Source organism: Schistocerca cancellata, chromosome 1 (assembly GCF_023864275.1).
Source record: "Schistocerca cancellata isolate TAMUIC-IGC-003103 chromosome 1, iqSchCanc2.1, whole genome shotgun sequence".
Taxonomy (NCBI): Eukaryota; Metazoa; Arthropoda; class Insecta; order Orthoptera; family Acrididae; genus Schistocerca; species Schistocerca cancellata.
Window position 1 is genome coordinate 1,138,151,322 of NC_064626.1, and position 24,130 is coordinate 1,138,175,451.

Consider the following 24,130-nt stretch of genomic DNA (forward strand, 5'->3'; position numbering starts at 1 on the left):
TGAGTGCATAAAAGCTATTAAAGAATGTCCACCCTCTAAAAACGTGAGACAACTGAAGGGATTTATCGGAATGGCTGCATACTATAGACAGTACATTAGGGGACAAGAACTAAATGACACAAGAATTTTATGTTTGTTAAGAAAGGGAATACTGTGAGTTTGGGATCAAGAGGCAAATAATGTGTTTGAAAACATAAAAAAAGCACTAGTAGAAGCACCCATATTGCATCATCCAAGTATGGGCGAACCATTTAAAATTGCAACCGACACATCTGATTATGGGATCGCGGCAGAACTATTCCAAGGAGAGTGATGTATAGATAATGTAAATCACAGATCTATAGCTTTTGCTAGCCACAGTCTTAATAAACATGAATTAAACTACACAGCTACTGAAAAAGAACTGTTAGCAATAGTATGGAGTATCCAAAAATTCCAAACACTAGTATGGGTATCAGAAATCCATATCTACACAGATCATCAAGCTCTATCTTTTTTGATAAATAGTCGTTTGTTACATAGTAGATTACTGAAATGGATGTTGTTCCTACAAGAATATGACATTCGAATACAGTATGTAAAATGTTCTCAGAATTTTGTACCAGACGCTTTGTCTAGGTTACCTATAGGCATGGAAGAGTTAAAACGGACAGAAGGACCTGGCCTAATTTTTGCAATTAATTTTCTGACAGGAGAGTATCCACACACCAGGGTACAAGAGGTGGCACAAAGAGCAACAGAGAACATACAACAAGATCCCTATTTTACCAAGATATTTGCTATGTGTATTAGGAATTCCTTGCCTCCTAATCAAGCAGGAAAGTAGATAATTAAGGGTCATAATTTATTTTGGAGAGATAATCTAAGACCATAATGGTGGCATTTATGCATTCCGAAGTTACATAAAGACAAAATTGTGTGGTATGTTCATACTGGGTATGGACATTTCAGAATAAAGAAATGTATAGCTCATATGAATGAGTTCTATTACTTTAAAAGGCTAGGACATAAAGTAGCATCTTTCATTAGGACTTGTGAAATCTGTCAGAAGGTGAAAGAGAGTAACACTCATGTTAAATACAAAATGTATGCAATCATTCCTAAGTATATATACACTCTCTTTTACAGCAGTGGATTTCTTTGGACCAATTCCGAAAGGTAAGGGAGGAGTGTCATACATTTTAGTCTTCATAGAGTGTTGGTCAAAGTATGTTAAGTTGTATCCTATTAAAAAAGCAAATACACCAATCGTGATACACTGTTTGCAACAATATTTTCTGGAGGTAGGGAAACCAAAACGGTTTCTCTCCGATAATGGACCACAGTCTGTTAGTAATGATTTTAAAGAATTTTTAGCATGGGAAGGTATTCGTCAAGTGTTAATATCCAACTATAACCTGCCCTCAAATCCATGTGAACGGGTAATGAACGAAACTGGGAAATTATGCCGCACCTACTACCATGAAAAACATACTTTATGGGCAATGAGAGTCAAAGACTTTGAACTTATTTTAAATGAACTTCTATATTTTTCAACGGGATTAACACCTTTAGAAGTAATAGGCAAACCCTTTGTAGGAGAACCTCTTATTAAATGTTTCATTTGGCCTGAACAGCCTACTGAAGATTATGAACTTGAAAAAGAAAATGGTTTATAAAAATTTAGTTGAAAAGGCACCACAACGAGTAAGTAGACATAATGAGAAGGCTATCGAACCTCCTATAATGGGATCAGAGAAAGGAAATTAAAACGTAAAGGACATAAAGTTTATATCCCCCAGGGACATTAAGATTCTGAGTTAACATGTGGAGTGACGACCGCCAGATCCCGAGTTGTTTTCAATTCTTCTTCCAAGATAGTTTTCCTGCATTATATTCTCTTCAAATCTTAAACTATTGTATAATGTTAGTACGTAGGAAACCGAATATGATAGTTAAGTAGAAAACTTAAGAGAATCATGAATGAATAGACATGAAATAAAACGAATAGAATGTTATATTAGTGAAAAGTATAATATGACAGTACTATTTAAACAGAGTGATGTTGAGACAACATAAAATGAATAGAGGATTTTATGTGTGTATAAAAGATAATATGAAGTGACTAACTAGACAACTATTTTATAGTAGTGTATAATTTTCTATTTGGTATAGAATATTTTATACTTTTTATAAAATGTGATGTAAACGGGAGGGTTTGTATAATTTTTGGAAGGGGTGGATATTGAAGATCTAAACATGATTTACACCAACATATAAATCATAGGTAACACAGAAGACACACCACACCTTTCGAACAAACCTTGCAAACAAGTGTGACTGATTCTTCACTATTTGTCGTTGCTAAGATTTTCTTTGGGGACCTCAAGGGTGACAGAACAGCTTCTGTGAAGTCTAGGGAGTAGGAGAGACATCCTGGCAGAAGTTAATTTATGAGGGCGGATCACGAACCCCACCCGGATAGCTCCGTCAGTAGGAGTACTGCCTGCAAAAGGCAAAGATTCCCAGTTCGCACACAGTTTTTAACACCACATTCATACTGAAAAATAGCTAATTTATGACATACAATTCACAGAAGATCAACTGTAAGTATCAAAAATTAATGGACAGGGCATTTCATATACTGACTGGACTCCAGATAGTGATCACTAGTAATGGAATAACAGACAAGTTTTAACAACCAATTGATGAAAAACAAATTTTTTTTTCTTTTGCATTCAGTTTTTTTCAGTCAATGAAACAACCAAATGAAACTAGTCTCTGTGGCCATGTGTTAGCTGTATGAATGTTTTTTTCTATAATGTGAGACGACTGATTGACATAAGTCTCAGACAGTTACATCTGGTATATGAGTATTCTCTTTCAGTCTTTGGGTTTGAGTGACATGATTTCACTTACATATATGTTTCAGTCTTTTTCCATCCGGGAATGGGCAATGTCCATGGGGCAGGGCACACACCACTGCTGCAGGCAGCCTCCTGTGCCACCAGGGCCACAGCAGCACTGCGTGCCAGCTGATGAAGCAGTGTGGGGCCCCGTGGTGGTGGGACACCTCTTTGCCACTGCTGTGGCCTTGGTGGCACAGGAGACGGACGTGGAGGAGGTGGGCTGCCACCCTCTTTCTAAGAGAGGTAGATGTGAATGGTTTTTAATTAATGAACATCATCACACCTTTTCGGTAAAATGGAATGCAAACATTCACTAAAATTTTGCAATGCTCCTTTCTTCTTCATGTCCCCCGAGGGCACTTTTTTGGTCAACTTTGCACCCCAATGATGTATCAGCATTATTAGTTATGGGTTAGTTGGTCCTGGAACAACTTATCCACAGCAATGTGCAAAAAAAATTTAAATTATGAAATGAAGAATTAGTCTATTCGGTACATAGTTAAATGAATGTGCATAATCTTTACTTTCAGCGAGATGTCTTCACATGTGCCCGAGTGGTGGTGGTGGTGGGGTGGGGTGGTGGGGGGTGCTATTGGGGGGGGGGGGGGGCTACCCTCTGAGGGGGTATGCGTATCCCAGTTGTATACTACTGCTTTAGTTCAACTAATGAAAACACAACAGACTGGTTTCATTCAGAAGACTGAACGGATAGCTCAGTCAACTAAGACATCAAAGAGTGGTTTCAGTTGAAAGAAATACATGGTTTAACTGACAGACTGCTTTCATTTGAAAAGAAAGAATGAATAACTCACTCAATAGGCTAAACTACGAAGGGCTGCATTGACAATTTTCATTCGGTTACTCCCACACTCAAAAGACTGAATGAATAATTCAACTGGTACATAAAACTACAACAGAATTCGTTGACTGTTTTACAGTAACCAACTGAATTAGTTGTTTTCATTCAGTTGTTACCAACACTATAGTCAAGTTGGCGTAACAAACTCTCTGATAGTTGCAGTGGGCTGAGCATGGTATGATGGTGCACGTAACTCAACTGTTCGCATACTGTGATTTTATAAACGCCTCTATGGCAATGCCTCACTGTCATTGCAGCTACATAAACGACTACTGTTTTGCCCTGTAGCTGTTGGCACTATGCAGCTAATAGCTGGCAACAGTGCTGCTAGCTCTCTGGGATCTTCTTACACTGCCTGTAGTGATCATGTGGGGACAACAACTGTTCACATCCCCGACATTCCTCAAACCACACATGTCCTCCAGGCAAATGTCTAAAACTGAGAAGCAGAGGCAGTCAGATAAATCAATGATATCCTGGATAAAATGAGTTTGTCACAAGACATGGACTCACACAGTTCTTCTCAGAACCCTCCAGCTACAAACTTTGGACCCGTTATCAAGATCTGTCAAATCAGTATCAAAAGCATAAGTAAACCAAAGTGCCAAGTGTTACAAAAGATATTATCAAAATACAACATTGAAGTTGTCACTGTTCAGGAAACCTGTACTGAAAATGATCATTGAAAAATTCCTGGCTCTGACTTACTACTAGCAGTGTACCATTGTGCTTCTGAGTAGCAACATACGTACGACTGTCAACCGAGAATGCACATCTACACTCCATATCTGATCTCAATGACATTCACTGAAGTTACAGTAAAAATTGGAGAACTAACAGTAATTAATATACAAAAACTTCCAGCTATTTCTTGGCCTCCACAGGTCATCCTGACATTACAACACCTCATCACATATCTTGAACAAAGGAAAATCCAGGATGAAATAATGACAATATTATGCAAAGGACAGATCACTACTCACCATACAGTGGAGATGCTGAGTCAAAGATAGACACTACAGAAAAGACTGTCAAACAAATAGGTAGGCTTTTGGCCATAAAAACCTTCATCAGAATTTGACAACATACTGTAGGGAAGCAGCCTACTCACGCCTTATAGAATTCTCATCAGTCTTTCCGTAGTGTGCCAGCCAGTCCGCTGTAACTAGCTCTTGACGTCATAAATGTTGCGCAATACTTTAAAAATCAAGTAAATAACCTGAAACGTTTCTGGCACGTCAGGAGTAATACTAAATCAATATGTGTTGAACGTCAGTTCAATAACTTTAACCATTTTCAAAATTTGGACGTTTTTCTGTAAAAATCATTGGCACAACAGAAAAGAGCTAGAGACTTAAAAATTTATATTTAGATTCCTTTTTCATAATAATTTAATAGAAACAGTACTTTGGATCTCACAAATTAAGATTTTAGTTGAAATTCAATATTTTCTGGTTTTTGTCTTAAAAATTAAGGAAGCAAGATAGATTAAGTAGGCTAATAAATAATAGGAACATTTTAAAACAAAAAAAACAAAAAATTTCCTCCCGCCGCCCCACAATACACATACACATCCACACCCATGCAAATGCAAAACACACACACACACACACACACACACACACACACACACACACACGACCACGGTCTCTGGCTGCCGATGGCAGACTACGAGCAGAAGTGCATGATGGGAGAAGCAGTCCGGATGGTGGGAGTGAGGAAGAGGCTTGGACAGGGAGGAGGAGGGGTAGCAGGGTAGCTATCCGCCCCCCCCCCCTCTGCCCCAGTCTCCTCCTCACCCCCACCCCCACTAACCAGACTGCTTCTCCAATCATGTAATCTGGCCTCGACAGACCATGGTCACGTATTTGTGTGTTTTTTATCTAATTCTGATAAAGGCCTTTTTGGCCAGAAGCTTATTGTTTTACAGTCTTTTTTTGTAGTGCCTGTCTGCGACTCATCAGCCCTAGTATATAGTGAGCAGCAGTCTATCCTTTTCCACAATATTGTCGTCATGTATCTCAGAGATTTCAAGTCACCAGACTCAATTGAAGTAAAAGGAAAATGATGAAAATGGTGAAGTTGTCATAAATTGGGCACAAAAGAGTAACTTATATTTTGTGTTGTTTGATGCAAACGATAAAGGAACATTTGCATCAGCACCATGGAGACAGAAGTATAATCCCGATCTATGCTTTGTACCAACTAGTGAGATTAAATTACCTCTCAGTGTTGCTGGGTGGTATTACAAGAATTCCCACAAGACCAACACCATCCAATCTTTATTGAAATTGGAACAAGTATCCCACTGGTATCATCCTTTGCAAGACCTATACAGAAATTTATAAAAACGAATTGGGACATATTTGCTAAAAATCTGAGTAAGTGTCTTGGTTCGACTCCCACAAAAGCAAAAAACTATGAGAGGCTGTTGGAGCTATGATAAGTGCAGCAAACAAGGCAGTCCCTAGGGGCTACAGCAAGCACTATATTCCAGGTTGGAATTAAACTATCGAGAGAAAAATTGATGAATTTCTACATTTCATAATCTCGATACAGCCAGACTTACTAGGTGGACAGAGACTGCTGAGTTGCTCAATTTTCAAACTTCAAGTACAGAAGCAGGGTCATTACTAGGGAAGTTGGGTCAAAACAACATAAAAGTAAGGGGCAACAATCATACTTCAGCATTATAGGATTGTGTCACATTTACTGTTCACATCCAGAGCATCAAGTGATAAAGCTCAGACAAGATGCGTAAAAACAAACCTACATTGCTCAAAAAGAATAATCTGAGTTCCCAAGAACTCTCTCTGTATCTGACATTTCTGCTGCTCTTAAAAGTCTACAACCTGGAAGGGCAAAGAGAAGTAATAGAACCTACCCCAATAATGGGAATTATGCAAAACGATGGCTGGCAGATTTCTTCTCTGACATAATGTTATCTGGTTCAGCTCTATATAAAGTAAAGCAATCAAAGATCATAGCAACACGCAAACACAGCATGGCATCAGACCACACAAAGTACAATCACACAATTGAGTACTATTTGCAAGTTACTTGAAAGAAACCTACACAATCAGTTTAGTCCAGTGATTCTTCAGAACCTCCATACTGAGCAAGCTGGATTCCGACCAGGATAAGGCTGCACTGATCGAGTCTCATGATTAACAATGTTTATTGAAGCAGTATACCAAATTAAGCAGAAACCATCATTTGATTTCGTTGATCTAAGTGGAGCATATGACATGGTCTGGAGGAATGGGGTGCTTTATAAATTATTACAACTTATTCCACACAATCAGGCAGCAAAACTGATTGACAACATGATAGATAGAAGGGTATTTACTATAACTAAAGAAAAATATACTAGCTGCCCAAAAGCATTGAATAATGTCTTACCATCCTCACTTTCCTCTTGTTTTATTTATACACAGGGAAAAAAGGGAACATTTCCACACTCCAATAAAAATAGAAGTGATGAAGGAAAGAAATTGAATTCGTAGTAATTGAAACCTTACAACTTTGCCATTTACGAAACACTGATGGCATTTCTCAGTTTTTAAAAATTATGTCCTTTAGACGGCGTCTTCCTGTATGAACAAAAACTAAAATTAAACTCCTCCTGAACAGGCCGTGAAGGCCCAATGGTACCCACCAGCCGCTGTGTCATCCTCAGTCCATGGGCGAGACTGAATGCGGATATGGAGGGGCATGTGCTCAGCACACCGCTCTCCCGGCCGTATGTCAGGTTCCAAGACTGGAGCTGCTACTTCTCAATCAAGTAGCTCCTTGGTTTGCCTCACAAGGGCTGAGTGCATCCCACTCACCAAAACCACTTGGCAGACCAGATGGTCACCCATCCAAATGCTAGTCCAGCCTGACAGCGCTTAACTTCAGTGATCTGACGGGAACTGGTGTTACCACTGCGGCAAGGCCATTGGCCCTCCTGTATGAATACATTCCTGAAATCTGCTTTTGAGATTCCTCATTGACCACTGCAACATCTCAGCTGGGATACTGTGAATTGCATCCCAAATTCTCTGTTTTAACTCATCCAGGGCTCTTGGTTGAGTCGAGTAGACTTTGCTCTTGAGGTAGCCCCACAAGAAAAAATCATAAATGGATAAATCTGGCACCACGGAATGTTACCGAATCATGAGATTACATAGTTGCCACACAATTCTTGCTCATATGCCATTCATTGCCATGCAGTGTGTGATGTCGCTCCATCCTGGTGAAACCAAGCTTCTTGAACGTTTGGAAAGTTGTTCATTGCAGGTGTAACAAAAGTTCGTACCATCTCCAAGTGCCAACTGTAAAAATTGTTAGTTCGCCTAAACAGGTCATTCCAAAGGATTTAAATATGCTTAAACTCATGTTAGTAAATTGTCGAAGTGTCTGTAGCAAGATCCCCAAGTTACTCTCTGAAATAAACAGTAGCAATGCCAATGTTGTATTAGGTACCGAAAGCTGGTTGAAACCAGACATAAAAAGCAGTGAAATTTTGAACTTGGGTTGGACAATGTTTACGAAGGATAGGACTGATGCTATGGGAGGTGATGTGTTCATTGCAGTTAAAAGCTGTTTAAACCTAGTTGGATCGATACTGGGTTGGACTATGGAATAGTCTGGATAAAGCTGTCAATCAGACAAGGATTACCATTGTATTATGATGTTTTTATAGACTACCAGCATCCGCAACAAATGTCGCAGAACGTTTCAGGGAAAGTCTTGAGTACATAGGAAGTAAATATCCAAATTATCCATTAGTTATAGGTGGAGACTTTAATCTGGCATCCATTGACTGGGAAAATTACATGTTTATCACAGGGGGCAGAAGCAAAGATTCGTGTGAAGTTATTCTAGCAGCACTCTCAACATACAACCTTGAACAATTGGTTAGAAAACCAACTCGAGATGGGAACATATTAGATATCTTGGCAACAAACAGACCTGATCTTTTTGAGGAAGTTAATCTAGAAGAAGATATTAGCGACCATAATGTCGTCATGGCTTCTATGTCAGTGCCGTGGGGGGTGGGGGGGGGGGGGGTGGGGGGTGGGGGGGGTGGGGGCACAGCGTAGAGTTTTCTTGTTTGGGGAAGCAAATAATTGGTTGGAATTTAAAGGTATTGTCAACCATGTTTAGAGAAGTATGTGCCTAGCAAAAATATAGTGGAGGGAAAGGATCCACTTTGGTACAACAAACATATTAGGAAGTTCCTGAGAAAGCAGAGAATTTTGCACAGTCGTTTTAAATATAGTCACTGCCCCGCTGACAAACAGAAATTATGAGAAATGAAAGCAGCTGTCAGAAGGACAATGAGAGACTCTTTTAACAAATTTGAAAGCAATATTTTATCTGCAGATTGTAAAAATAACCCCAAAAAATTTTGGTCGTACGTAAAATCTATGAACACTACCAATAATTAAATACCTTCTCTTCCTGACAGTATGGGTAATGTAACTGATCAATGATAAACAGAAGGCCAAAATTCTAAACCTAGTTTTCAAAAATTAGTTGATAGTAGAGGACTGCAGCACCAATCCATCTTTCAATTATTGAACAAATGCAAGGGTGGCTGACATAGTGTTTAGTGTACCTGGGATTGTAAAATAGTTAAGATCCTTAGATGCCAGGAAGGCATCTGGCCCAGACGGTATCCCTGTAAGATTTTATGTTGACTATGCTGCAAATATACCACCATTCTTATCCATCATCTATCAGAGATCATTAGAACAGTGGAAAGTTTCATGGGACTGGCACCATAATTGGCATGGCTGGCCACGACCCTGCAGTTGGCATGGCTTCACATACCTGTTGGTACCTTCCAGAATCTCAATGACTCTCTTACCGCACATCTGCATTTCATGAGGTCATTACCTAGTTTTTTAACAGATGATTACATTAATATGACTGGAACATGCATCTTAAGTTACAAGGGCTTGAGGACATCTATGCACTGACAATTAATCTAACAGACAGGTAAAATGACACAACAATCAACTGACCTTCAAGGCAGAACTATAGGTCAAGGAGAGAGCTTGCATACACTATGTGATCAAAAGTATCCCGACATCTGGCTGAAAATGACTTGCAAGCTCATGGCAACTTTCATTGATAATGCTGGAATTCAATATGGTGTTTGCCCACCCTTAACCTTGATGGCAGTTTCCACTCTCCCAGGCATACGTTCAATCAGGTGCTGGAAAGTTTCTTAGGGAATGGCAGCCCATTCTTCATGGAGTGACGCACTGACAAGAGGTACTGATGTCGGTCGGTGAGGCCTGGCACGAAGTCGGCGTTCCAAAACACGTCAAAGGTGTTATATATGATTCAGGTCAGCACTCAGGCCAATCCATTACAGGGATGTTATTGTCATGTAACCACTCTGGCACAGGCCATGCATTATGAACAGGTGCTCGATCATGCTGAAAGAGGCAATTGCCATCCCCGTATTGCTCTTCAACGGTGGGAAGCAAGAAGGTGCTTAAAACATCAATACAGGCCTATGCTCTGATAGTGTCATGTGAAACAACAAGGTATGTAAGCCTCCTACATGAAAAACACAACCACATCATAAGATCACTGTCTCCGAATTTTACTGTTGGCACTACACACGCTGGCAGATGACGTTCACCGAGCAGTCGCCATACCCACACTCTGACATCGGATTGCCACGCTGTGTACCGTGATTCGCCACTCCACACAAAATTTTTCCACTGTTCAATCGTCCAACATTTATGCTCCTTACACCAAGGGAGGTGTCATTTGGCATTTATCGGCGTGATGTGTGGTTTATGAGCAGCCGCTCGACCATGAAATCCAAGTTTTTGCACCTCCCGCCTAACTGTCATAGTACTTGCAGTGGATCCTGATGCAGTTTGGAATTCCTGTGTGATGGTCTGGATAGATGTCTGCCTGTTACACATTACGACCCTCTTCAACCTTCCGTGGTCTCTGTCAGTCAACAGACGAGGTCGGCCTGCACGCCTTTGTGCTGTACGTGTCCCTTCACGTTTCCACTTCACTATCACCTCAGAAAAAATGGACCTAGGGATGTTTATGAGTATAGAAATCTCATGTTACACCCAATCACCTGACCACGTTCGAAGTCCATGAGTTCCAAGGAGCGCCCCATTCTGTTCTGTAACGAGGTCTACTGAGGGCACTGATATGGAATACCTGGGAGTAGGTGACAGCACAATGCACCTAATATGAAAAACATATGATTTGGGGGGGGGGGGGGGTTGTCCAGATACTTTTGATCACGTAGTGTATGTATACAATCATTGTACTCTCCTTTGCTGTTCAGTCACAAGCAGGTTAGTTCCCTTCTAGAGGGTGCCAACTGTACCACTATTGTATTTTTAATATTCTTTTTCCTATTCTTTATTATATATTACAAGTGGGACTCCTCATGGATTGATAACAGCCATAATGAAAACCATCTTCTCAAGTTTCCTGGAATAAACAGTGTCCTTTTGAGGAAGAAGATGATACTGATAAAAAAGTAAGGCACACGTGTGGCTGACGCTGTACTCCAGCTGTGTGCTGCACTTTGTTCCCACATTGTAACTTAGATATAACTTTCCAAATCTCCCTTATTAATCCCCCCTAAGAGGATGTCTGAGATACAGCATCTGATTCTTTTATCTCCAAAAATAATTTCTATTTTTTTATTGAAATCCATCAGAGTTGTAATGTTCAAGTATGACATGAGAGGAACAAAGAATGATCAGAGTTCATCAATTTGATGATTTGAAACAGAGAGCAGCTGGCCATAGCACTGGAGTTGTCATGGCTCCACATCCCTCCCTGTACCTTCCAGAACCTCAATGACACTCTTCCAGCATGTCGGCATTTCAAAATGTGGTTATTGAGGATTTGGACAGATGGCCACATTAATGTGACTGTTGGACGCGGAAAGTGGACTGAAATGGCTGTGACCTCACTGAATGAATTGTCTGTTCAATTGCTTTTGGGAAGCACTTGCTTTTGGGAAGCACTTTCAAACCCTAATCAGAAGATCATATGGGTATTTTGACTCCATCAGTCAAAATGGAAATCCAGTGTCTTAACCAGTGCATCAGCTCATTTGGTTCATGTCGTGTGGATTTCCTTGCATGCTTAGTTCCAAAGCAACTGTACAAGTATAGTACTCTTATTATTTATTACTTTACATGAGATGAAAATGCAGATTCATTTCGTACAAGCACGATGTGGAACTACATGAGAGAGTACACTGATTTTAATAATCAGCATTAATTACATAAAAATATACAAAATACTCACTCAGAAATCTCTCAGCTTCTTCGCCTGTGACTGAAGCTGAAATCTCCCGTTCACAGGCATCCCATAGGACAAGGGTAAACTTAAACTTCAGCTCCAAGAATTTTGGCATACCTGGGAAAAACATAAAATGGCAACATAAATCTTAGGTCCACTACGGTTCTTCATAAAAGTAAACAATCTTCTGCCTAATATACAATAAGCAGAATTAGTTCTTGTTGTAGATGACATTAGTATTGTAATCAATCCAAGCATACATACAGAAACAGAAGAAATGATAAACAATGTTCTTAAAACCACCAATAATTGGTTTTCTGCAAATGGTCTCACCCTCAATTTTAAAAAGACACAACATATTCAGGTCTGTACATCTAGGGGTTTACACCAATAATAAGTTTAACACATGGTTAGGAAAGAATAAACAAGGTGAATACTTCAAAATTCTTAGGGATCCATATTGATGAGAATTTAAATTGGAAAAAAAAACACATTTTGCTGCCACATTTGCACTAAGAATCATTTCAAATCAGGGGAAGGAGAAATCAGAAAGTTCACATATTCTGCATATTTTCATTTCATAATGTCATACGAGATAATGTTCTGGGGTAACTCATTTTTAAAAAAGAAAGTTTTTATTGCTCAAAACTTGCTTTAAGAATAATATGAGGTGCTCACCCATGACCACCTTGTAGACATCTGTTTAAGGAACTGGACATTCTGACTACTGCTTCACAATATATTTTTTCCCGCATGAAGTTTGTTGTAAATAATCCACTACAGTTCCAAAAGAACAGTTACATACATAATTATAATACCAGAAGGAAAAATGACATTCATTACTCCACAATAAGGCTATCTTCAGCACAAAAAGGTGTGTGCGTGACTAAACCTGCTAATACACAGTTTCATATTTAAATAATATGATATTCAGTAATAAGAAACGTGATGTGACATTTTCTGCTTGTATCATACAGATGTCACTGATATAACTGAATCAGTTGAACAGTGCTGTATTTTGGGCGTTTATGAGAGGAAAACCCGGGATGAAATAATAACAATATTATGAAAAGAACAGTTGCTATTCACCATACAGCGGAGATGCAGTCGCAGATAGGCATAACAAAAAGACTGTCAAACAAAGCTTTCGGCCAAACAGGCCTTCATCAGAATAGACAACAGACACTCGCACAAACACAACTCACATACACATGACCACAGTATCTGTCTGCCAAGGCCACCCTGTCAGCAGCAGTGCATGATGGGAAAAGGAACTGGGTGTTGGGGATAAGGGGACAGCTTGGGGCGGGGAGGGGGTGGGATGGTAAACTGCTGTTTGTGGGAGCATACAGGTACACGGTAGGGAGAAGGTAGGGCAGCTAGGTGCACTCAGGAAGTTAGAAAGAGAGTGGGTGGAGGGGGGGAAATAAAGAAGTAAAAAGATTGTGGTTGTATTGGTGGAATAGAGGCTGTGTAGTGGTGGAATGGGAACACAGAAGAGGATAGGTGGATAATGACAATAACTAATGAAGGTTGAGGCAGGATGGTTATTGGAATGTAGGATATATTGTAGGGAGAATTCCCATCTGCGGAGTTCAGAAGAGCTGGTGTTGGTTGGGAAGGATCCAGATGGCACAGGCTGTGAAGCAGTCACTGAAAGTAAGAATGTCATGTATGCAGTGTGCTCAGCAACTGTGTGGTCCAGCTGTTTCTTGGTCAGTTAGATGGTGGCCATTCATGCAGACAGACACCTTGTTAGTTGTAATGCTTACATAGAATGCAGTACACTGGTTTAGCTTAGCTTGTAGATCACATGACTTGTTTCACAAGTATCACTGCCTCTGATGCGATAGGTGATGCTTCTGACCAGACTGGAGTAGGTGGAGGTGGGTGGATGTATGGGACAGGCCTTGCATCTAGGTATATTACAGGGATATGAGCCACAAGGAAAGGGCTTTGGGGAGCAGGAGTTATGTGGGGATGGACAAGAATACTCTGCAGGTTCCGTGGGCATGGGAATACTAGTGAGGGAGGGTATGGCAAGAGGTAGTCGCAACTCTGGCTCAGAATGTGATTCAGTTGCTCCAGACCTATGTGGTACTGAGTCATGAAAAGAGCGCTCCTCTGTGGCCGGACAGTGGGACTTTTTGAGTTGGCAGGGGACTGGAGAGAGATGGCACAGGAGATCTGTCTCTGTACAAACTGGGAGGCAGCGTCAGTGAGAGGGCTTCTCATCACTGCAGATGTGCAAGTAGGCTGTGTGGAAGGGACTCCCTGTTACGGAACGGGAGGCAGATGTCAAAGTGGAGGTATTGCTGGTGGGTGGTACATTTGATACGGATGGACGTACTGATGTAGCCATCTTTGTAGTGGAGGTCAACATTGAGGGACAGGTGGATTGCTGGGCTGAGAAGGACCAGGTGAAGGTAATGGATAAGAAGGTGTTGAGGTTCTAGTGGAATGTGGATAGGATATCCTCACCCTCAATCCAGATCACGAAGATAATATCAATGAATCTGAACCAGGTGAGAGGTTTGGTTTCTGAGTGGTTATAAAGGCTTCCTCTAGATGGCCCATGACTAGGTCGGCATAGGATGGTGCAATGTGGGTGCGCACAGCCATAGTCCATATTTGTTTGTAGGTATTGCCATCAAAGGAGAAGTAAGCGTGGGTGAGGTTGTAATTGGTCATGGGGATTAGGTTTGAGGTTATAGCTTTGGAATCCATCAGGCACTGGGAAAGGTAGCGTTCAGTAGTGCCAAGGCTATGGGAATGAGAGATGTTAGTGTAAAGGGAGGTGGTATTAATAGTGATAAGCAGGGCACCATGTGGTAAAGGAACAGGAATTATGGGGAGTCGGTGGATGAAATGGTTGATATCTTTTATATAGTGGGAGGGTAGGTTGTGGGTAATGGGCTGAAGGTGTTGGTCTAGAAGAGCAGAGATTCTCTCATTGGGGGCACAATAACTGGCCACAATGGGGCATCCTGAGTGGTTGGGTTTATGGACTTTAGGAAGCATGTAGAAGGTAGGAATGTGGGGACTCTGGGGAGATTTACTGGAATGGACCTAAGGATTTGAGGACAGGCTGGAGATCCTGTTGGACTGGCTTCACTGTGGTAGGTGTTTTTTTTTTCTTTCTGTAAATCACACTTAAGTGCCTGCCACTCACAAACAGCGCATGGAAAAAACGAACACCTATATCTTTCTGTGTGAGCTCTGATTTTCCTTATTTTATTATGATGATCATTTCTCTCTACGTAGCTTGGTGCCAACAAAATATTTTTGCACTTGGAAGAGAAAGTGTGTGATTGAAATTTCTTGGGAAGATTCCACTGCACAGAAAAATGCCTTTGTTTTAATGGTGTCTATCCCGCATTCTGTGTCATGTCCCTGACACTCTCTCCGCTATTTCGTCATAATACAAAATTTGCTGCACAACTCTGAACTTTCTCAATGTACAGTTCTGGAAAGGATTCTACACCATGCGGCAGTACTCCAAAAGAGAATGGACAAGCACAGTGTAGGTAAACTCTTTAGTAGATCTGTTACATTTTCTGAGTTTCTGCCAATAAAGTGCAGTCTTTGGTTTGTCTTCCCCACAACATTTCCTGTGTGTTCCTTCCAATTTAAATTGTTCATAATGTAATTCTAGGTATTTAGTTGTAACAACAAAAACAATAAATTTTTTACAAACTAATGTAATTGGATAGATAAAAAATCTACTCACCAAGCAGCGGCAGAACACACACATGAAAGAAGGTTATGATTAGGAAAGCTTTCGGAGCCATTTGCTCCTTCTTCAGGCAGAAGGTTTGATGGGGAAGGAAGAGGGGTGAAGAAAAAGGTCTGGACAGGTTGAAGAAAAGGGGTAGAGCCACAGGTCAGGGGAGACTTACCAGACAGGATGAGAAGGAAAGACTGATTGTTGGGGACTGCACCTGACAAGATTTGAAAACCTGAGAGCTTTAAGGTGGAAGACAGGGTAACATGCAAGATATAGATTATAGCTTAAACATTGTGCACGAGTTAATAAGAGTAAAAAGCTAAGTGCATTGTACATAACAGAGATGGGAGGGGGCAGCAAAAAATACAGAGGTAAGAAAATTAAAGCCGTAGGAAACTAAAACAGAGTGAAGAAAGGAGTGGTTACTGTGAAGAAATGCTGAGATGAAAGACACTAACGTAAATTAAGACCAGGTGGGTGGCGAGAACCAAGGACAAGCTGTAGCAATAGTTCCCACCTGCTGAGTTCTAAGAAATTGGTGTCTGGGGGAAGAAACCAGATGGCGTGTGTGATGAAATAGGCACTGAGGTCTCGACTGTCATGTAGAGTATGCTGTGCAACAGGATATTGCATGTTGCCAGAATACACAGTCTGCCTATGCGCAATCAACCCAATTGATAATTTGGTGATATTTATGCTGACGTATAAGGCCGAACAGTGTTTACATAACAGCTGGGATATAATGTGTCGTTTCACAGGTGGCTCTACCTTCGATAGTATATGATTTGCCACTTACAGGGGCTGGTATAGCTGGTGATAGGAGGGTGCATAGGGCAAACCTTGCAATGGGGATGGTCACAGGGGGGAGGAGCCATAGGAAGGGAGATGGGTGCAGAAGGAGTATAGGGTCTGACAAAAATAACCTGGAGATTGGGAGGGCAACAGAAAGCTATTCTAGGTGTGGTGGGCAAAATCTCACACAGAATGTATGTCGTTTCAGGGCATGATTTTAGGAATTCATGGCCTTGTCGAAGTAATGATTAATACATACCAGACCAGGATAATACTGAGTGACCAGTGATGGCCTGGGAAATCTGCTTTCGAACTAGGCAGGTGGGGTAATTATGTCCAGTGAAGGCTGAGGTGAGAATGGTGGTGTATTGGTGTAAAGTGTCTGCATCTGAACAAATAGCTTTGCCTCAAATCCCTAGGCTGTATGGGAGGGAACGTATGATATGGGAAGGACGGCAACTGTCAAGAGTAGTTGAATTTACGGCCTTTAGATTAGACTGAGTTATCGTTTACCTGAAGTTTAACAGATTCCTTTTAGCACTCGTGTGAATGACTGCAAACTTTTCATTATTTAGGGTCAATTGCCAATTTTCGCCCATTTAGGTATCTTTTCTAAATTGTTTTGCAATTTGTTTTGATTTTCTGATGAGTTTACTAGACAATAAACAACAGCATCATTTGCAAATGACTTAAGACGGTTGCTCAGATTGCCTCCTAAATTGTTTATATACAAAAGGAACAGCAGAGGGCTTATGACACTACCTTGGGGAACCCCAAATATCATTCTGTTTTACTTGATAACTTTCCGTCAATTACTAATTTGTAAGTGAGAGTATCAGTCTTTCCAAACACCTTATCTTCTACCCCACTCCAAAATTCAATCATGCTGGACTTCTTAAAGACCTTCTCTCATTCTCGCGGTCCCTACAGTGGAAACACTTTTTTGTCACCAGCCCTACCAGTCAGACTCAATCAAAGACCAATGTACAATCCTGCCCGACTCAGTTCACTCCTTCGCCCAGCCACAATCCACACCCACTGCCCACAAAATCACTCCCTGTTATCATCACCATCAGTTTTCTGCTATATTAGCAGGTCCTTTGCCTCTCCATTTTCTGCAATCCATTGCTTCCTTCTTAAGGCTGCTGTATGTTGTACTGTCCATCACGTCATCCAGTATCTGAAATCTCTTCCTTCCTCGCTTCCTTTTCCCTTCTACATAACCTCTTAAAACTTTTTTAATCAGTCCATCACTCTTTCTTAATATATGCCCAATCCAACTTCTTTTTCTTCTTTTTATTATATCTAGTAACTGTCTCTTCTCTCCCACTCTTCTCAGTACCTCTTCATTTTTTGCTCTGTCCATTCAACTTATTCTTTCCATCTTCCGCCATGTCCACATCTCAAAAGCCTCCAGCCTTTCTCTTTCTTCATCAAGGTCCATGTTTCAGCACCATACAGAAGAACACTCCATACAAGACGTTTTATGAGACTTTTCCTGAGTTCTATGTCCAGACTACTGCAGACAATTCTCCTTTTCTTATAAAATGCCTCTTTTGTCATTGCTATCCTTGTTTTAATTCCTGTGCTGCTCTTCCAATCAGTGTCTATCCTGCTTCCAAGATACTTAAAATTTTGCAACTGTTCTAATATTTCTCCATTCGGCATAAATTTTATTTCTTTATTTTCTCCTAGTGCCAAAGCACATGTATAGGTCTCTTCATTCTTCAATAAACCTTTCTCCCAAGATTCGTAGGAGCCCTATTGCATCTCTGGTGCCCGTATTCCGTCTAAAGCCAAACTGCTCCTCGCCAAGTTTCTCCTCCATTACTTTTTTAAGTCTCTTATTAATTATTCTTAACATCACTTTGGCTGCATGTGAAATGAGGCTGATTTCCTGTGCTCACTGCATTTCTTGGTTCCTTGTTTTTTCGGTAATGGAATAATTACTGTTGTCGGAAAGTCCTCAGGCCATTCACCACTGTCATATATTTTATTTACATAACCTCAATATTTCTCTTATTCCATCTTGGTTCAAGCATTTTAATTTTTATTCTGGTATCATATCTGTACTCACCACTTTGCCATTTTTCATTGCAGCTATGGGAGACTTACTTCTTCCATTATGGTGGTTGGTCCTTTCTCGTCATCACTTACACAGTTGAGTGATTCAAGTTCCAGAGTTTCTGGTTTGCGATCCGTGTCATACAGCTCTTTTAGGCATTCTTCCCAATTTCTGGAGCACATCTTCATGATCTTTGTACACTATCTCTTCGTCTTTACTCAAAATTTCCATAGTAGCACTTTCTGCTCTGTTTTGATCCCATGTTATAGTCTTTACTCTGTTGTATAGTAAGTCATATCTTCCCTTCCTGTCCAGTTCTTCAATTGCATCACATATCTCTTTTAGCCATTTTTTCCTAGCCTGCTCTGTTTCTCTTTGCAGTTCAGTATTTAACCTTCAGTACACTTTCCTTGCATCTTCAGTGTTCTTGTTTTTAAATGTTCTTCTCTGCTCCATCTTGGAAATCATTTCTTGCGTGACCCACAGTATTTTTTTTTGGGTTGCTCTTTTCCCTTTTACATATCCTGTATTTTGCTGTCCTGCTTCTTTAACGATTCCTTCTTTCAGCATATTCCAGTACTCGTTGGCATTGTCAGGTGGTTCTTTGTCTCATAATGTGTTTAGAAACTCACATGACAGCATTTCTTTAATTTGTTCTTTGTTGGATCTTATCTTCTTTAGATCCCACTTCTTCACCATGGTCGCCTTCTCCAGTTTTTTCATTCTTATTTCTATTTCTGCCATAAATAAGTTGTGGTCGCTATTAATATCTGCACCTGGTAACGTGTGCACCTTCTTGATTCCATTCCTGTATCTTTCTTCTACCAGTATAAAATCGATTTGGTTTCTGTATTTAACCCCTGGTGATTTCCAAGTGCAGAGCCTCCTCTTGTGATTCTTGAACCATGTATTTGCCACTATCAGCTGCCTTTCCCTGCAGAAGTCAATTAGCCAATCACCTCTATAATTTCTATATGATCGGAGGCTTTCCCGGTATATGTGTTGTTTCCAGGGCTCTTGGGTGTCCTGCTGGATGCAATCGTCTAAGTCCCACAATATTTCGGTGAATAACTTTTCTGCCATCATCAGGTGACCATATGTGGGAAAGTGCGAGCACAATATTCGGAAGTCAGTGGACTTCGTTCGTCGTCTTAAGGAGCCGACCCTACGAGAAACAGACATCACGGTTAGCTTTGATGTCATGTCACTCTTCACACACGGGTCCTGCACACAACAAGTGGCCAATCGGAAACCTGTGTGTTTTTTCCAATATGTGGATGACACGTTTGTCATCTGGCCCCATGGGCTTGATCAGCTGCAGACGTTTTTAGAACATCTAAATTCAGTCCACGAGAACATACGGTTCACCACTGAAATAGAGAAGGAAGGGAAATTACCCTTTCTTGATGTACTTGCAGAGCGGAGATCTAATGGCACACTGGGTCATAGCATGTACTGCAAGCCTACACATATGGACTTATATTCACATGCCTCGAGCTACCACCATCCTGCACAACTCAACGGGATACTCAACACACTGGTTCACAGGGCATACCCGATATCGGATGAGCACAATCTACACAAAGGACTTAAACATCTATAAAATGTGTTCTGCAAGAATGGGTACAGTAACCAGCAGATCCAGACAGTCTTCGGAAGACGGAAATGCAGCAGAAACCCAGATAAAGAACAGTCTAAAGATGATGTACCAGGCCTTGCCTTTCTACCGTATGCAGGCAATGTGACGTCAAAAATTGGGAGACTGCTAAAACAACACAAAATTGACACGGTCTACCGACCACCATCCAAGATATGCACCTTACCGGGGACGGTGAGAGACGGATTTGGCCTCAAGAAAGCGGGTGTATATAATATTCCACGTGGTTGCGGCAAATCCTACATCAGTCAAATGATCCGAAAAGTCGAAGACCGCTGCAAAGAACACCAATACCACACACGCCTAGGCAGAACACTGCTTGGAAACTGGACACAATGCGAAATCCGCAGAGACCGAGACTCTGGCCCCTACCAGCTTCTACTGGGACAGCATCTTCAAGGTGGCCATTGAAATTTGCATAATGGACAATTTCATAAACCGAGACACAGGTTTTCAACTGAGCAAGGCACGGAAACCCTTACTTAGCTCCATCAAGGAGTCACGCCTCAAGTGAACACAAGATCTTTCCACAATGGCTGCCGCGGACACTCCACGGGATTTTGCATCTTCAACCACCTAGCGCGACGCCAGGGATGGTGGGGACCTGGGTCGGTGCCCACAAACGGATTATTGGCGGCTCCAATAGGAACATCGGCACTCGGAATTGGAACATCAGCGGCCGCAATCGGACCGTCCGCGCAGGAAATCGAAGCCCGACTAACGGACTTAAATAACACCGACAATGAGCAGACAGACCATTCCATCAGAACCACCTGATTATGGCGGAAAGGTTATTCGCCGAAATATTGTGGGACTTCAACGATCGCATCCGGCTGACACCCAAGAGCCGTGGAAACAATCTATCATTTCTCTTTCCACGACTGCCTACTATGTTTCCCTTTTTCCCTTTTCCCACAATGGTGTTCCAGTCTCCGATTACTATTTTGCAGCATTTTTTATTTTTGTCTGTTATTCTCTCTATTACGTAGTACGTTTCCTCTACAATTTGGTCATCATGTTCTGAAGTTGGCAAATACACCTGAACAATCAGAAAATCTTTTTGTGCTCCTTTCAGCCTTACATTAATAACCTGGTCATTTGCATAGTCCACATATCCCACACATTTAGCCAATTCCTTTGTCATAATCATTCCTACTACATTCATTCCTTTTACTTCTCCTCCTGAGGAGTACAATACATATTCATCTGACTGTAACCCTCCACATCCATACCATCTTACCTCAGCAACTCCTATGAGATCCATATGATTCTTTTACATCTCTCTTTTAAGGTTTTCTAGTTTTCCTGCTTGTAGAAGAGTTCTAACATTCCAGGTACCAATTCTTGTTTTGATTTTCTGCCTCCTTTTGAAGTTGTCCCCCCTGTAGATCCAAAAAAGGGAGACTATTTTACCTCCAGATACTGATTTAAAATGAGAGGAAGCCAGGGAAGCCTCAGGGCCTCACACCTAGTGAGTATGTGGCTGGCGACCATGGCGCCCCGAGCTGAGTCCTGGTATTGTTTCCACTTACTTATGCCAGGATCCTCACTTTTATCTTTCCTATATGGCGACCCTCGGCCAACTCTTGCTCTTTTCTAACCTGACGCTATTAGGTTTCGACGGTTAGGGGGTCTTTCATTTTCCAACTTACACTTCTCATGCAGTGTCTGACTCAGAGTGGGCAGCTGTGAAAGGCATCTGTATCCCATGTTAGGGGTGGCCTCCAGAACTGCGGAAGGCAATGGAAAACCACTGCAGACTATCTTCCCTGCATAATGCAGTCTCCGTTTTATGTACTCCCTGTTAACTTACCAGAATTTCTTAACCTAGAACCTTGCCTCACTATCATTCCCCAAACCCATCAACATGCAAGGTAATGTTCATCTGCACAAAGAACTGCAATCCTCCATCTAACAACTGATCCTGACCCTATAATCTGATCTGCTGACAAAGGCTCCACCACTTCTGTTTTGAGCACAAGGATTACCTAGCAGAAGGACTCTGCCAGCTGCCTCATTTATCCACCAACAAACCCTGCCAAAGTGATGTCAATCCAGAAATCCAGCAGTATCTCCAGCCTCTCCTCAAATCCTTAGGTCCATCCCAGAACCTCTTTCCAGAGTCCATCTCTCTCCTAATTACTACCACTCCCCACACTCCTACCTTCTACATGTTTCCTAAAATCCATAAACCAAACCACTGAGGACACCCCATTGTGGCTGGTTCCTGTGCCCCACTGAGAGGATATCTGCTCTTGTAGACTAACACCTTCAGCCTATTACTTGCAACCTACCCTCCTATATAAAAGATACCAACCATTTCCTCCACCAGCTCTCCACAGTTCCTGTTCCTCTACCACACAGTGCCCTGCTTGTCACTACTGATGCCACCTCCCTTTACACTAACATCCCTAATTCCCATAGCCTTGCCACTACTGAACACTACCTTTCCCAATGCCCGATGGATTCCAAATATACAACCTCCAACCTAGTCGCCATGACCAACTATATCCTCACCCACACTTACTTCTCCTTTGACGGCAACACCTGCAAACAGATGTGGTGTATGGTTATCTGCAGCCATATGGCACCATCCTATGCCATTCCATTCATGAGCCATCTAGAGTAATCCTTTGTAACTACCCAGAATCCCTAACCCCTCACCTGGTTCAGATTCACTGATATTATCTTCGTGATCTGGACCAAGAGTGAGGACGTCCTATCCACATTCCGCCAGAACCTCAACATCTTCTCACCCATTCGCTTTACCTGACCCTTCTCAACCCAATACGCCACCTTCCTTGTTGCTGACCTCTACCACAAAGACAACTACATCAGTACCTTTGTCCTTATCAAACTTACCAACCACCAGCACTGTGACAGCTGCCTCTCATTCCATACCAGGAAGTCCCATCCATACAGCCTAGCCACCATGACCATGCATCTGTACTGACTAGCAGTTACTCTCAGAATACACCTAATGTCTCACTGAGGCCTTCACAGACCGTAATTACCCCACCAATCTTGTACAGAGACAGATCTCGTGTGCCATATCTCTCAAGTCACCAGTCAACCCCCAAAATCCCACTTCCTGGCCACAGAGGAGCATTCCCCTCACGACTCAGCACCACCTAGGATTGGAGTAACTGAATCACATTCTTGACCAGGGTTGTGACTATCTCTCGCTGTGCCCTGAAATGAGGAATGCCTTACTCACTCTCCTTCTCACCCCTCCCACAGTAGTGTACTCACGCCCGCCGAACCTACACTATATCCTTGTGCAACCCTACACAACCCTTGTTCCCAAGCCTTTGCCTCATGTCTCACATCCCTGTAACAGATCTAGATGCAAGACCAGTCCCACACATCCTCCCACCATCACCTACTCCAGTCTGGTCCAAAGCATCACCTACCCCATCAAAGGCAGGGATACCTGTGAAACTAGCTATGTGATCTACAAGCTAAGCTGCAACCACTGTTCTGCATTCTATGTGGGCACGACACCCAACAAGCTGCCTGAAACTTCCTGGCAGATTAAAACTGTGTGCTGGATTGAGACTCGAACACGGGACCTTTGCCTTCGCGGGAAAGTGCTCTACCAACTTAGCTACCCAAGCATGATTCACGTCCGGTCCTCACAGCTTCAATTCTGCCAGTACCTAGTCTCCTACCTTCCAAACTTCACAGACGGTCTTCTGCGAACGTTGCAGAACTAGCACTCCTGGAAGAAAGAATACTGTGGAATCATGGCTTAGCCACAGCCTGAGGGAGGTTTCCAGAATGAGATGTTCACTCTGCAACGGACTGTGCACTGATATGCTGATAGGCAAAGGTCCCAAGTTCGAGTCTC

At 41.8% G+C, this 24,130-nt stretch overlaps 1 protein-coding gene across 2 annotated transcripts in view; it reads right to left on the reverse strand.

Moving 5' to 3' along the window:
• The window catches only part of LOC126092799 (uncharacterized), a 211,449-nt gene that overhangs the window by 13,864 nt on the left and 173,455 nt on the right, over positions 1-24,130 (reverse strand). For both annotated transcript variants that reach the window (XM_049908536.1, XM_049908530.1), the window contains one exon: positions 12,046-12,156. In XM_049908536.1, the coding sequence (XP_049764493.1) occupies positions 12,046-12,156 (111 nt within the window). The remainder of the gene's footprint in view (positions 1-12,045; positions 12,157-24,130) is intronic.